The sequence below is a fragment of the Echeneis naucrates genome, chromosome 23 (assembly GCF_900963305.1).
Source record: "Echeneis naucrates chromosome 23, fEcheNa1.1, whole genome shotgun sequence".
Lineage (NCBI taxonomy): Eukaryota > Metazoa > Chordata > Actinopteri > Carangiformes > Echeneidae > Echeneis > Echeneis naucrates.
In genome coordinates, this window is record NC_042533.1 from 3,017,811 (window position 1) to 3,033,920 (window position 16,110).

The following is a 16,110-nucleotide window of genomic DNA, read 5'->3' on the forward strand; positions in this document are numbered from 1 at the left end:
GGCAACATTTTCCACTGTCAGGAAAAACAAAAACAAAAACAAAAAAAAACAAACAAACAACAACGATGGCCTTCAAAACGAGGACCTATTTCACTTAGAGGAAACTTTTAAACTTAAGAGATGAAATGCTAATTGGTTTGTATTGACTATTGTCTCTGGTGTGGATCAAGCTGAAACATAAAGGTCCTCTGACAAATAAGTACAAAAAGTCATAAGAAATCATGTGCTTGTATAATTTCCAGCAGCATAATGTTTTCCCACAGAACCATAGTAGTTAATGGCCTTGTATTTTAGAGTTTCTCTGTGTATATAATCATCTCTTTGTCTTTTCTGTGATGATCCTTTGCTGAACTTAAAGCCAGACGTCCTTTACGATGTGAATATATTTCCACTAGTGTCTTGCAGGTTGGAATTTGTTTCACGTTTTTTTTCCTGGAATGCGATAAGGTAATAAGGTAGAATTTTGAAATCCTGGGATATATAATATTGGCTTTCCTCTATATCTGCATTTACGTAATTTAAAATAGAACATCTTATTAAAAACATCAAGATATACACAGATTAGGAAACGGGTAACAACATACAAACACATAAACTAGAAATCATTTTTGTCTGCATACTTATATATACAACTGTGTTACAATAAATTCTTTCAGTCATGCGCTATCTATACAGATCATATTGCTTAAAAGAAGGGGGCATTTGGTTGGGGCCGTTTAGGTCTTGGAGATGGAAAACAAAAACTCCTGAATCAGAATGAAACCAAAGAGAGAAAGAAAGAAAGAAGAACAGGAACCTGATAGAAAAAAAAAAAAAAAAAGCAGTGGAGTTTCAACAATAAGACTGTGTGTGAACGTAGGAGCAGTAAAGCTGAGGGAGGCCGGTCAAAAAGGGGGGTAACATGGATGGACCCATTTATCACTGAGGTATTTACACATACTGGCTAAAGAATTCTACATGGCAGGAGCGGAAAGGGATCCTGCCTATTTCTTGGTGGAGAGCTGAGCGTCCACTTCCTCCTCGGGCTTCAGGACGTGCCACTGGGCGATGGGTCTCCTGGGGTTGGCCAGCATGTCGGACCAGTGGCGCAGCTCCGTCCCCGAGCTGTTGAGGCCCACAAAGACCTTGCCGATGGCATCGTTCTTGCCGATCTTGTCATAGTCCAGAACAGTTATAACAATCTGCACTTTCTGTAAAAAAGAAATAAATAAAAAGGGGAAGTTGGAGAGAAGTGGAGAGACATCAGAATAAAACGAGGCGTCATCGGCATAGAAAATCTATAACTAAGTTATTGCACATTCTCACAAACATTTTTAATTGTGTGCTTTATTTTACATATTTTTTATGTAACAAACTGCTGAAAGGTTTTCACTTTGATTTTTATACATTAATAAATTTGGCCTTTCAGTTATTTGTCATGTGTGACTGAGACACAAACACCCAGCAGATGTATAGAAACTGTGTTTCTACAGCTTCAATTAAACAGCAGTAAAAGGTTTGTGTATTAAATTGTATGAGAATGTTTCTGATTGTTGCTTTTAGCAAAGTAATGCAAATGAGGAGGAGCTCCCTCAGGCGTCAGTGTGATTAACGGTGAAGCTCCGGAGCCAAACATCACTGAATGTTTGATTACTCAGATGTCTGTGACTCGAAGGGACGCTGCAGAGACGAGCGACCTGGGCATCAATCTCTGGCACAGAATCTGAATTAGTGCACAAAGTGTGATGAAGTTTCCATCCACTGGCGCACTGAGACGGCGCTGCCGCCACCTGCATGTGCTCAGAAAGGGCACGTCTAATCCGCCTCATAATCAAGAACTGAACAGGTTGGAGGGACAGTTCAGCTTTAAATTTGAAACAGTTTGATGTGGACAGCGCTGATATTGTGGGAGGTAAAGTCTCCAAAGTGTCAACAGTGTTTATTTAAAATCAGATTCAAGACAGCCGAGGGCCTGAAAGAGCAGTCGATGATGTGGAAGCAGTTTAAACAGTCCATTAGTTTAAAGACTGACTAAAACCTCTTCAAGGAGCCAACGTGGTGTTTGACTGATTCTTCCCGGCCAAATTAAACCTTTTTTAGTCAACTTTGAACTTGCCTAACGTTCCCTGTCTCGTGTCTTTAAGGCGAGCCTACGAAACAATCAATAACAACTTTATGATCCAATCCAATCACTAATAATTATTTAATGATCAGCCGGGCACAAGAAATGCAAATTTGGCCAACCTGCTGATTTCAGCCACACTGAAGGGGCTTGATTTGGGTGATTGGGATCAACACAGGTCAAATTGAATCTGAGGCTCGTGGACCTAAACCTGTGACAGGTTTTATCGATCTCTCTCTTGCCCGAAGAGATAATGTTGTTCATTGCTATTCCGCTCTGTCAGAGTTTGGCCATTCTTTATCATTTGTTTTATAATGATCTGGCGGAAGACTTTGACTAAAGTGTCCAAAATCATTACGTGCACGGTGATCATTAAAAGACGTGCAGCTGATATACATAATAAAGGTAAGAACAAATCACATCCTCACAAAAACCGGCTTGTGAAATTGTGAAAGCGAGGCAGATTTAACTGAAGTGCCTTTGATTATTTTGCTGTTATGATCAAGAGCCTCTAATGATTGTTCGGTGAATGAGCTCCTTCTCATCAGTTGCTTACGTCTTTGCTGGTCTTTAAAATGATGTTGCTCAAGTTAAATCAATTGTGTTTGAGAAATGGATGAAAATGTACCTGGATTTGTTCAAATGGGACTTCAAAGCTAAAAGACTCGTTGTAGTAAGGGTTGAGGGTGTTCTTCTTGATTGTCGTCTTCTTCTTCTTCAGCCTCTTGCCGTTTTGCATCAGGTGGATCTTCACGTATGGATCTGCAGACAAAACATAACAATGACTTAACAGCTCTTTTTTTTTTTACTTTGTTTTTATCCTGTCAGAAAACTCTGGGAGTTAAATAATCTATTCGCTCTTTCTTGGAACACGATTTCTTGCCAGAAGCTGGTGGTGATGATTGTTGGTTTGTTGCATCATTGTGCATCATTTACAAGCCAAGAGGTTATAAAACACCATCTGAGCAGCACCACGTCTTCAGGGTTTGATGCTAATGTTGCTTATGAACAAGTTTTACACTTTTTTTTATGCACAGCTGATATCTTTGGATTGTTGCTAGTTGACGTTAAACTGCAAGTTGCTAACTTTGTGCGTCTGTTACTTGGTTTAATGCTTCTATAAATCTTATCGATGAAAAGACTGTGAAACCAAACCAGCTCTTCCTTTTAAATCTATTTACTGTAAAGACAAAAAATATTAGTTAGAGCAGCTTTAAAACAACCTCCAAACCCTCAGAGACAAAATCAGCGATGGATTCATCCAAAACTTCTGTCTCTGTTAACCTTCTTTTTTCAAGAGCTTCATTTTCATTTGTCCCAACACCATCTCAAGCACCCCCCAAGTGGTCTGCTTGGCCATCCTCATCCACTCTTTGGCAATCAGGTTGAGTGTGTGAGTCTGAAAACAGCTTTCATTTACGATTCGAGGCCCGCTCCTCCTGATTCGTTTAGCCCCCGCCGTCCTCAGAACTTTCATCAAAAGTGAATTGGCTGAGAGGAGAGTTTGTGTCTTTGTTTGGGCTCTGATAAGTGGACAGCGGCAGTAATCAGCTTGTCAGGCTGAGATAAACAGCACGTGTTTCGTCTTTAATTGGGCCGTTTAAAGGGGCACAAAGGTGAGACAGGCAGTTTTCACATTCAGCCCTAATGTGAAGAACAAACAGCTCGAGAATGTAAAATGTTCCATGATGATTTCAAGTGGCAAATAAACAGGAACCTAAAAGACAAGTGAGGATTTAATAATCACAGCTGCTCCAAAAAAAAAATCAAAAATAAATCTCACTGAATACAATCTGTTCATCATCATTAACCTAGAAAGTCGGTGAGATTGTATTCTGGAGTCGTTGTTTGTCTTGTGGACCGTCGTGATAAAGACACGGCTCCGCTGGCTCCGCTTTGTGTTGCCTGGTTATTAAGTTCAGGCCATTTCAGAGTCGTGGAGCTGTCAAAACTTTTCCAAATGTGCTCCTGAGAAGACTGAAACATTTCGGGTTTTACAGCAACTTGGTGTCGTTTACTGTTTAAGACAACACGCTGCTCAAAAAAGACGAAACGAAGGCGGTAATCTCAGAGATGCTGAGGAGGACTAACAACGCCTCATCTACACACTGAACCTCCGAGTCGCGCTCTGGAACAAATCTGTCATGGATCTTATAATTAGTTGTTAGCCTGATAATCTGGATTTATTCATACATACCAAACGCACAAAGCCTTCATTATACTTCATACTTCCCCTTTTTTTTTAGATGTTTGGAGCTGATCTGACCAACAAATGTAACTTCTTAGTTGGAACACTGGTTGGATTTTGAGTAATAGCAAATAGCGAACAAGCTTAGCTCCCTTAATCTTTTATCCAATTTGGGGGGATAAGGACCTGATTGGAGACCGGCAGACTCATCCAGCCAGAGAGGAAACTACACGAGTGGAGCGAGAGGGAAAAAACAGCAGCACAAAGAGATGGAGACATGAGTGGAAAGGTAGCAGGCTCCTAATGGAGTGGGTGTCCATTATTACTCTCCTGCTGAGAAAGGCTCTGAGTGCTGGATGATGGAAACAGTGAATGAGGATTGTGTGAGTGTGGTGTCATTTTATGGAGGAAATGAATACATATAATAGAACCTAAATAAGGAACTCCTCCGGCCTTATCTCATATCTCATAACAGTGGAATCAGCCTTTTATATTCTGTTTTCAGCACCGCAAAGCTTTAACTTCTCCACCAAATGTGAAATCTTTGCTTGGTTTGAAAAACAAGGCACCAGCCTCCAAACTTGAAGTTACCCCCAAAACTAAAATTGGACAACCACTCTTTGGAGGAGGGGATTTCAGCAGTGGATCTCGAAAAGCACAGAGATGTCACGTCAGTGCAGCTCAAGCATCCTCTTATATTGGTGACTGCAGCTGAATAAACACAAGGAGCTGATTGGAAATAAGAAAAAGCTCTCAGACTGGAGAAAGAAAACACACCTGTGGCAGCACATCGCCGTTATCCAGGCACGCTTATCTTTCTGGCCAGCAGATGAGTACTTGGCATTGCTGAGCTTTGGGATGCCTCATATCCGGCCCATTTTTACCGTCTTATCCCAGATGGATGTAATCGCTCCCATTTTGTGGATGAATGGCAGCTCTCCTGATGCTGTTCGGCTCATCTCTGCCGTCCTGAGGGTAACTCGTCTGAGTCCTGGATCCCGGCTGTGGTTTCATCAGGCAGTCTATCAACGGTCCATACATTTCCCCCCGGGAGGCTCGAAGCAGGTTTCTGGATAATTGATGAGCTCTGGGCCAAGTTCAGCAGCAGAGATAAGCGGAGCTACTAAAGCAGACGAATTTTAAAGTGGTTACTTGGTCGTTTTTTTTTTTTTTGTTTTTTTTTTTTTCAGGCTGTGAACAATTGTGAGCTGTGAGCCATTTTTTTTTTTTTCCTGGGCGTGGAGAGTCTGTCACAGCTGAAACTACAATACTTTATTATGTGACACAAAACACCAAACACAGAATTAGTTTCTTCCTGAAGTCTCTCCGTGTTCAGCGAGCGCGGCCCAGCGGGTTCTGGCAGAGCCGGGCCAAATGAACACCAGTACAGAGCAGGGTTAAATATAGCCTGGCTGTCATCTTAGCTTTGCTCCCATCATTTTGGATTTGCCACGGTGGGTGCACCCAAGGGTGACTGTCGGTTTAGTTTTACACAGTCAATTCAGCAGCGGATCGCACACGCACTGCAAACAAACACAAAACTTACAGCGAAGCTCTTCCACAAACACCGTCTTCACACAAATGTGATCCAGATCCAGATGTCGATGTGTTGCAGCCTTGTTTGTCAAGAAGAAGCAAGAATTTTAATTATCTCAAATCCTTCTGCGACTCATCTGCTTCTCGTTATCCACGTCTGGGATTTCTATTTATTAAAGCAAAACTCAGGCAAAATAAATTTTGCATTCCCTAATCACTTTCAAATGGCTTCCCTCTGTCAGGCCTGCTCATCACTCTAATGATCTCTGGGGTCAGGAGAGAGGACCTTCAGTCCGACCAGCCGGACGAACAGAACAAACAAACGCTGCAGCAGAGATGTTTGATGGCGAGCCGGAGCGGCTTCATTACCGCCGCCATGGCGTCTGGGTGCTTTGATAACCTCCTGCACTGCAGGCTATCGCCCGGTTATGTGGCACCTCGCAGCCCTCTGGGACATCTTCAATGCCACAAAGGACGTCAGGCAAAGCGGTTTCTCTGCTACCACCTGTCCTCGACCCCTCAGTGTTTGAAGGGCTTTGACTTCTCACTCACTTTTGATGGCGTGTGCGCCGCGTCTGCAAACTACCAAAGCTGCATGAAATACTGAAACATGCACCATTTTAAACAACGTTTGCTCAAAATGAAATGACACATCTCCAGGGGGTTTAAAATGTGCTTCGCTCAGAAACGACTTTACCTGCTGCTACAATTATTGGATTTTATAACTCGTTTTCTAGTCTTTGACTGGTTTGGAAAACTTTAAAATCACACCGTTCCTCTGAGTTTCAAGGACGCCTCACGGTAGCTGTACATCACTATGGAGCCAGCTGTAACTTGTTGGGAATGAGGCTGGGATTATTTTGAGACGACAGCTAAAGAGCATGCTGCTGGCTGCATCGTGTGGGTCACTAAAAGCCAACCGTGACTTCAAAAGTTGCTTTCCTGAGAACGATTTGAGCGATGTTTCATGTGCAGCCAATCAAAAGAATTATTTCTGTTTATACATTGGTTAATGGTAATACCCACATCTTCTTCTGTTAGCCATAATTAGGCGCAGTAAACAGGATGACAATAGAAGAGAAGGCTGATCCCAGGCCATCAATTACTTGTCCTCCTCCTTAAGCTCTGGCTGAGCCGCCTTGTAGATGCAGCCTAATTATTGTTATCAGAGACCTGCCCATTATTCCATCCATCTGTTGCACATTTAAGTCCATTCTGAAAGCAGAAAAATCATCGCAACGAACGCAAATCAAAACCCAAAAGTGGCATTCGCAGTATATTCCGGTTGTGTGTAATTAGAAACATGCAGTCAGCCCAACAGACGAGCACAGACGGATAAAACGTGCTCCAATTAAATGTGACATACAGAACATGGTGTCAAACCGTCTGGCTTCCCTGCTATTTCCCTTCTCCTGGACTTCACAGTGAACAGACTCACACCTTTCTCACTCTGGCTGATGGCTGAAAATGTTGAATCTCAAAATGCAAATGGTCACAGGTGAGAGCTAACATTAGGAGCATAAAATGGCAGTGGGGGAGTTTTTTTTTTTTTTTTGCCAAATGGCTGCTCACACTGGTCTGGTAGATGAAAGGGAGCTCTGAGCTTTTAATGTGCACTGTGTTACTGTACTGCAGGATGTTAAGGCTTATATGGAGAGACCGGGCTGTCAGGCAGAAAGTAAGTGGACCCAGGTGTATGGTAATTGCAACAGAAATTACCATAGATGGGAAGTGCACATCAGGGAATTCAAAATGAAGAAAGTCAAAGGAGAGCGTCTGATATGATCAAAAAAGCCCAGTCGATGCTACATACTGAAAAACATTCCTCCTCATTCTTACCAAAAAGGTGGATTTGCTCCGCAGCAAAATTTAGACGTGCTTTAATAAAACGGGTCTTCAGACTTTAATGTATCAAGCCAATCTTTGGTCTGTGGGGCTGCAAATTGGCCGTGAGTCGACTTTGAAGGAGATTTTTCCTCATATTTCTTTCAAGAATGTCAATTTAGTTCGAAAAAGCCCAAAATTTGTTGCTTTTTGAGCCGGAATTCAAAACTAATGCAAATGATATGCAAAAGAAGGAGAAAATCCTCACGACGCAGACATTTTTGCTTGATTAACAAACTGAATGATCGATTTTATTTATCAGAATTGCAGGAAACGGTCTCACTGCAGAGGAGCTCCAGTGTGTTTGACTGTGTGTTGTTGTAATCACGGAGCCATTCAATATGCACTTTTGCCCACATTGCTGACTCGTCCCCACGGGGGACGCACACAACTTCACAAAACGAGCTCCATTCAATTACGCTTCACAGCACGACATTTAAAAGTTTAGTGGAAACCTACAAATAAGTCTCCAACTGCAAACTCATGGCGGATCAGTGAGGCTTCCTGGGACGGGATTCAGGATCTGTCCGTCTTTGGCTGGTGGAAACAAACTGACCCAGCGTGTGTGTACGATCCCGCCCCCCGCTGTCCTAACAACCATCTTACCGTGTTACCATGACATCAGACCTGCTGCTCAGCCACAAATACAGTGATAAATGTCATCTATTGTTCCGAATCCAACATTACAATACTGATGGAGCGACACCGCGGCAGAAACGTCTGTCCTTCCCTTCATTACTGAATGAACGTGCATCCACTAATGCTGCATTCATTCAGTCTCTTCGTGAAGATTTATTTTTTTGAGGAGAAAATCTATTTTTCTTTGGTAAATGTGATGGTGACCAGTGATGTGTTTGGGTGGTTGTTATAAAGGCAGAAAGTCAGCAGCGTTGTAGGAGAGTGCTGCAGTGCATGTATAATTACAGACTGTCAGAGGGAAAGTCAGCGGGTGTGCACGCACACACACACACGCGCACACACACGCACACACACACACACACACACACACACACACTCCTGCAATTTTCCTCACCTGACAAGCCTCCCACATCCATTTTCTTCAGGTTTTTAGCCTCCAGGATGACCACGGTCAGCTTGCCAGCAGTAGGAACGTACCGCAGAGAGAAGCAGATATCACCCAGCTTCTCTTGCTGTTGGGGAGGCAGAGACATTGTGGAGGTGAGAATCGATCGAATCCAAATTCACCGCATCACACTCTCACACCAGATGTTCACTAACGGACGAGACCTTCCAAAGCACATTGTTGGGAATTGTTCAGTCAACCAAACCAAAAGCTTGTGTTTGACATCTGAGTTATCTTGGTGGTTTTTCTCAGCTCTGCTCTCCACAGACAGAAATTATAACATTTAACATTGAAAACTCCAAAGTACCAGCGCGTCTGTATGTCAAGGTTTAAGTACAGCACGCCGACAGTACGCTGGGTTATAGACTTGTTTACAGCAATTACACTGTCAGGTTTGAATCCATGTGCTTATCTGCATCGAATTTACATAACTGACTGAAAGATGTGTTTGTAATTACTTTAAGTGCACACATTTCTATGCACATTGCTCTCCAATGCAGAACATGCAGAGACAGATCAGCATGCATAATTCAGTGGTCAGTGTACTCCAGAACAGCTGAAGTGAGTTAATTCATTGTCTCTCTTTTGGAGCGAGAGACGCTGGTTTGAAATGAAGGAAGATGAAGTAAGCTTCACTAAAAAGGAGATTAAAATAAATGTGTAAAACATACTAAACATACTGCACACAGGAATACTAGAAAAATACTAGAAAGGGAGCAAATACACAATCATGAACATGGCAGCCAATTAAAAGCTGTGAGTCCAAAAGGCCAGTGAATAGAAATGTTTCCTTTAAAAATAGAAATGGAGGAAACAGCTCATGAGCTAATGGAAGCTGGTTTGGAGAAGCAACTGCAAAGTTTCTTTCTCCTTTTAGTTTTCAGCTGTGGCTGCAGGACACGGAGGAGCTTTTAGATGTAAAGGATCTCAGAGCTGAGTGCCAGTGAAAAGGGCTCTGAGATACAAAGTGGGGGAAGGATCATTGAACTCGAGAAAAGTATCCCTGCATCATTTCTGCTCGGAGATCCGTCCTGCTGACGCTGATCTTTAAAGGAAGGAGCGGATACAATCACCTGGAAAATTGTGTTTGTTAGGAGCTATTGTTCTGTTGTAATGAGATCAGCCACTAACTCAGACACAGGCTGGGAAATTGTGTTTTTATCAACAGCACAGCATATGTACATCACGACAAAAACAAAGAAAAAAAAAAGAAAAAGATGGACGCCGATCACATTTTTGCCTTTCACGAATAATTTTTTTCATGTTTACTGATGTGTAGTCAGGAGAAGCTGTTAACGTGCCCTGCACTCACAGCTGCAGAACGTTTTCAAACCATTTAAGGTTTCAGGTAAAAGGAAAACAGCAAAACTGCCCAAAAAAAAACTAATGAACTGCATGTGGCAGGAAATACAGCGAAATGTAATTATTATTAAATTAAATAAAATAAAACTGTTTTATACATTTAGAAGGAATTCTATCATAATTTAAAGAATCCTGGACTATGATTTATTTATTACATATAGCTGTTTGGGGTTTTTTGTTAAAAATATTTTTTTTTTTTTTTTTTTCTTGGCAGTTTATTTTGCCATTATTTTAATTTATTTTAAAACAGGATTGAAACAGCAGTGAAGGGTCAGACTGCAGAACAAAAAAGTCCCGGGAATGTTGTTACAATTCATGTTACTGGACTCTTCAACTAAACAGATCACATACAAATACACTGAAGTCACATGAAGTTGGTGCTGCATCATATCAAACAGCATCTCCGAGTCGCAGCCAATTTACTGGACAACAAATCGGCACACGTTTTCAATCTTCTCTTGTCTCTTGCTTCAGTTGGAATTCTTTTGTTCGTGACTCATCACTTTGCTGGAAAAAGCACAGAGAGCGAGCACTTGGCCGGCCGCTGCACGGCCATATTACGACCACAGAGCGATTCATATTCCTGCCTCACCTCTTATCAACACAAGCAGCAGACTCAGTCGATAACGCTTTACGTGAGATATCAACCTTTGTTTCATTTCTGGAGTTTTTCATCAGGTTTCAGTCAAAACCTATTTCCTCATGTACACTGGAAACACATGCAGTGTGTTTTCATCTGTAAAGGCCTCATTTTCGTCCAATCTGGTGGCTTCTGTACAAGGTTGGCGAGGGCGCAGCACAAATACGAGCTCGCGTGGAGAGGCGGGAGTGACGGTTAATGCTGTCTGTCAAGAGCAGTGACCAAGCTGAACTATAAAAGGTCAACTGCTGCCTTTTCAATTTAAAGGCCATTTTGGAAACTTGCTGCTTCATATTTGACCTTCAAAGTAAAGCTGATAGTGCTTCCCTTGTGTAGATGGAGTATTAAATCTCAAATTCTATTCATCCTGTCGCCGTTTCACCGCGGCTGCTGCTAAAAGATTTATACTTTTAAAAGTTGCTCCTTCTGTGACTCTGTGGAGTGATTTGTGGAGACTTTCCAGAGATTTCTTCGCTTTCTGACTCTTAAAACACGTCAAGCTCTACATGTGGCCGCTAATCACAAGCTACCAGAGAGAGAGAGCTCTCCTCCTCGGACTTTTTCATCAAACATTTTTAGATGTCTGAAAAGGAACTAATGCATCCCATTCACAAGCAAATTGAAAGAAATGCAGAGAAAAAAAATTATTTCTTCCTGGGAATACGTTTTAAGCTGCTCCGCTTGCTGAGAATGTGGAAGTCATCCGTCTTCTGTTGGCCATCTAGTTAAAGCATGACATGACTTCTGTAAATAAGAAACAAACACTCCCTCTGAGAGTCTGATACTGTTTTTGTAGAGGTCATTCTTGAGAGCAGTGAATCTCAACGTGAGGTCTGGAGAGTCGCATGGCTCCTTTGAGCCAACAAGAAAGGAAATCATTTATTTCCATTCTAATTTCATCCAGAAGTAACACAGTGAGAGAAGATTATTTTGATGAACATTCAGTCTGCTGAAACATTTTAAATAAAAAAGATTATCAGGGACAAAGCCTTCATTGTGTCAGTTTGATTTCTAACTATTCCATAAAGAAGTTACTGTGAGGTTAAGGAGAGAAAGAAAGCACATAAAGTGCATTTCCCATGATATTTGGGACAGACTGTTCTAACTAACTAACTTCAAAAGTTAAAGCACAAAACGGGGAAACATTTAACTTATAGTTTGTATAAAAATAAATGCAGGAGTCAACTCCACCTTGGTAGGTGTAATTGAGTTTGGCAAACCTCCTACTAGTCTGAAAAAATTCTTACCCAGACAAATGGATAATGTTTTGTCACTTTTATTCATCTCCACTTATCATTTAGTGCCACTGGAGTATGAGAGGGTCCATATAATGAACATAATAAGAATAATCCATCTTATATTTTCGGCAGTGAGGAGGAGGGAAGCAGCAGCTGCCTTCTGCTGAATCATTCCAGTGTCTCAAGCCTCATGTAAAATTGTCAGGTGCAACCAAACAATCAGAAAAAAGAGGGAAACTCTTCATCTCATGAACTCCACCAGCCGGTCCACACCGTTATAATTAACCTTTAAATCAAACGTAATGTAAAAAACAACAACAAAAAAAAACCTGTTCCCCTGGAAACATGTACTATATGCCCTGACATTTACCATGAAAATTGAATCTCCTGAACTGTTTCCTGGAAAGCCACCCTCCTCTTAATTGGAGAGGAAGTGTGGACATCTGATTAAGTGACATTTCCAGCAGAGATGGATTGCATCAGCCTCAGCACCACATTTGTGGCTCCAAGTACAAACGAGAGCAAAATAATGATGCTGATATCACTTGCAGACATGAAAAAACAAAACAAAATAAAAAAGTAGCCAGTAGTTTTAAACATCTGAACTCAGACAGGTGTCAAAAACCTCATTTCCCCCAATCTGAGATGTGACTGAACTCGTGTGCGTGTCTGCCTGCACGGATATGAAACAGCCAGCCTTACCTCCTCCTTCTCGGCGCTCTGCAGATCCCGCCACTCCTCTGTTATGTGGCTGAAGTCCACCTTATTCATGGGCACCTTGATATCACCGATGGCGTCGTGTTTGGAGAAGCGGTCGAAATCGTACACTGTCATCACCAGCGTCTTTCCACCAAGCTCTACGTAGGGCACCTGCAGGAGATGACGGCAGCAGCCCATCACATGAGGGGGGGACACGGAGGTAAGATTTGTTCAACACAAGCTATGAAACTGTGTTTAGCATCCGAGCCGAAGTGCAGTAAATATCCATCGGACAAAGTACCATCAAAATGTCTGATTTAAGGACGTTTCAAAAGTGTTGTTGCAAATACTTAATTATATGCCAGAATGGTCTGATTTGTGTGTTGTTGTGGGTGGATTCAGGATTCAGAAGTAAAGGTGGGTGCTTGGATTCCCAAATCCATCACAACTGTAGCCAGGCCTAAGAGACAAGTCAGGCGTGGGTGGGGGGTAATTATGGAAATTATTTGTTAAACAGCACAAAATGATAGCTTGGAAGAGATAAAGCTGTCTGGTTGGTCCCTGACAGTATTCACACAATCATCCTTTTTTCTCTTCTTGACATCATCTGTGCTGTTTCTTTTTCATGATGCATCACAGATGTGGAATTAAGCATTACTGTGGGGGGGGGTGCACAAATAAACCTGGAATTGAGATGGATATCACATCACATTAGGCTTAACTTACACCCAGCACCTGCGCTCTTCACTGTCGGGTGAATACCAAAACTTTCCCCACTGCTGAGCAACGGCTGCGCATCCATTATGACCGAGGCAAGGCCAGCATGTAGCAGTGCATCTGCCTGTGTTAATCCCAATCACATTGAGTGTGTGTGTGTGTGTGTGTGTGTGTGTGTGTGTGTGTGTGTGTTATTCTGTCAGGAGCTTGTTAATTTGCCAGCTGGTTGCTGTCTTCACACCTTCCCACCATTTCTAGCTGCATGCAAATCAGATTGTCAGTGGAACCAACAATAAAAAAGGGTTTGAAATGGGGCAATGTTTTTGAACATGTGGTGAAAAAAAAAACCCCAAATGAAATTAAAGTATGAAAATGTAACGCGAGGCGTACCTTGAAGGTGAACTGCTCATTGAAGACTGGGTTCAGGGTCTTCCTGTGGACTTTGGTCTCAAACTTCTTCTTCTTGTCAGGCAGCAGGTAGACCTTTACGTACGGGTCAGACGTGCCACCCATGTCCATGGCAGGCAGCTCTGCCGCCTGGATGATCCCGACGATGAGCTGAAAGAGAAATACAGAGGCAAAAAAAAAAAGAAGTAGTGAGGGAAGATAGTGTCAGACTGTCCACTGATCCTTATTATCACAGCTCACACCTTCATCTCACCAACATCCTTGGAGAAAAAAAAAAAACAAAAAACAAAAAACAAACTCTTTCTTGGATCGAAAAAAATGTCCAGAAATATTTCTCAATCATTGCTCTATGACCTTCGGGAACATTGGATTTTGTAGTCACATGTCTTTATCGTTTGATTCCGCCGTCTTAATGGTGGCATTAAGACAATTCGGTGTCATTTTTCCTGGATATGGCGGCAGTATAAGAAGGTTACGTCAACGGAGTCTGGCGGTGGCTGAAGAGTTCGTAAAGGTCAGGATGTGTCAGTCTACGAGTGAGAGGACTGTTTCTCTTCACACACGCCTGATAATTGATAACCACAACAGGGGAGAGGTGGGGGAGGCTCGGAGGCTGATTGACCTGCCAGTCAGAGTCTCTATTTGAAGGCTTCTCAGGAGGCCAAGCTGGTCAGTCAATCAACTTCCTATCAGGCAGCCATCAAGCTGCAATCTGGAGCCCGACCAGCGCACTCAGCCATGGAGCTCTACGGCCGACTGGGGCTGAGTCACAAATAACCAGCAAGATGTAGAAAATGACCATCTTACTGTTTTATGGAGGCTGTAACATTTCTCACAGACAGAGCTGCTTTAAAGGCTTAAATAAATATATAGCTATTAAAAAAAAGCTAACTGTAGGTGGGTGGAGTCAACGGGCCGCCATTGGCTATAAGAAAGCTACACAACATTTCCAACCAAAGTTGCAAACACAAGCTGAACATTTTAATTGTGAAGAAAGCTCTAAAAAAGGCTGTACCTTGAATTTGGATTATTTTATTAATGTTAAACACGACTATTCTTATAATATTTAGTTAGTGAGCTTTACTTTACGTCCAATATTTGCTAAATTTAGCTAAAACAGTTCCAATAATTCAATTCAATATTTACACAAACACTAACTGACACTTCATCTTTAAAAGCTAAGGCACATTAATGTGTAACTCCACTAATGAAATGATTTATACCTCCAGAGCAGCTCTTCCTGCAGAATTACTAATGTGCTGTGAATTTGTCAGCACTCAGTGTGCCATCAACTGTACATTAAGTCTCGCAGATTAATTATGTTGCATTTGTGTCAGCGGCAGGTTTGAGTCAGGTGGTGGTGAGATTCCAGCCGGGAGAGGTTGTTCATGGATGATGAGGTGTTGCACAGGTTCAACACACTGTGAACGCACCACAGACACACACACGTGCACTCACTAAACAACATAATGAACACAAGGCCGGTACATGACGTGAGCTGTCTTCGATTATTTCTCTCCTCCCCAGGTTGAGCACAACATTTTATCACCGCTGACGCTGAAAACATCTAGAAAGCATCTCATCAGGGCCACTCAGAAGGAGACGTGCGCCACAATTAACCCAAAACATAACACAACCATGCTTCACACTGCAGTGATGTGACGTGACAATCCATCCTTGTACGCTGTCCTTCTCATTTCCAGCCATCAATCAGCGCGGCGTGCCGCAGACAGAGCACATCATACCGTCTTTACTCGGAGAGGACCAGGACGCAACATGTCCCACTCTAAACATTTACAGTTCAGGAAAGTGAGTTGGTTCACACATTCATGTTGCCTTCAGCATGGATTGTTCTCTGTCCTAACTTTTAACCAAGAACTATTACTCAGATATTTGATAAATTAATGGCGTGGTGCTAATCAGCAAATGTTAATGTCCTGCGTGGAGCCTTTCAGGAAACAGGAAAGCAGCAAATCCTCAAGCTGAAATCATTAATCAATAATCAAAAATGTTTCTGCCTTTTAGTTTTGGCACATTTAAGAACACCCTTTTCTGAATTTAAACGCCTGACTTCTCAACCATCACCGCTTTGAGAGTAAAAACAGATGTTTGCTCATCTGTGTGGGTGTTTCTGTTTAACTACGGACTTCAGCTCTGCCACAGCAGAGGCTGCTGTATTAACCTCTCTCTGTTTGTACGCTACTCTTCGGCCCGATGAACAGCACGTTAATCCCGGCGACTCGGCCCCTGGAA

General features: G+C 42.3%; 1 protein-coding gene across 4 annotated transcripts in view; it reads right to left on the minus strand.

Annotated features, from left to right (window-relative positions):
- syt1a (synaptotagmin Ia) overlaps positions 1-16,110 on the minus strand; it is a 123,217-nt gene continuing 107,107 nt past the window's right edge. For all 4 annotated transcript variants that reach the window (XM_029495665.1, XM_029495662.1, XM_029495663.1 and 1 more), the window contains 5 exons: positions 13,840-14,007; positions 12,736-12,903; positions 8,743-8,860; positions 2,730-2,863; positions 1-1,190 (listed from right to left, as the gene is read on the minus strand). In XM_029495665.1, the coding sequence (XP_029351525.1) occupies positions 984-1,190; positions 2,730-2,863; positions 8,743-8,860; positions 12,736-12,903; positions 13,840-14,007 (795 nt within the window). In that variant the 3' untranslated portion in view covers positions 1-983. The remainder of the gene's footprint in view (positions 1,191-2,729; positions 2,864-8,742; positions 8,861-12,735; positions 12,904-13,839; positions 14,008-16,110) is intronic.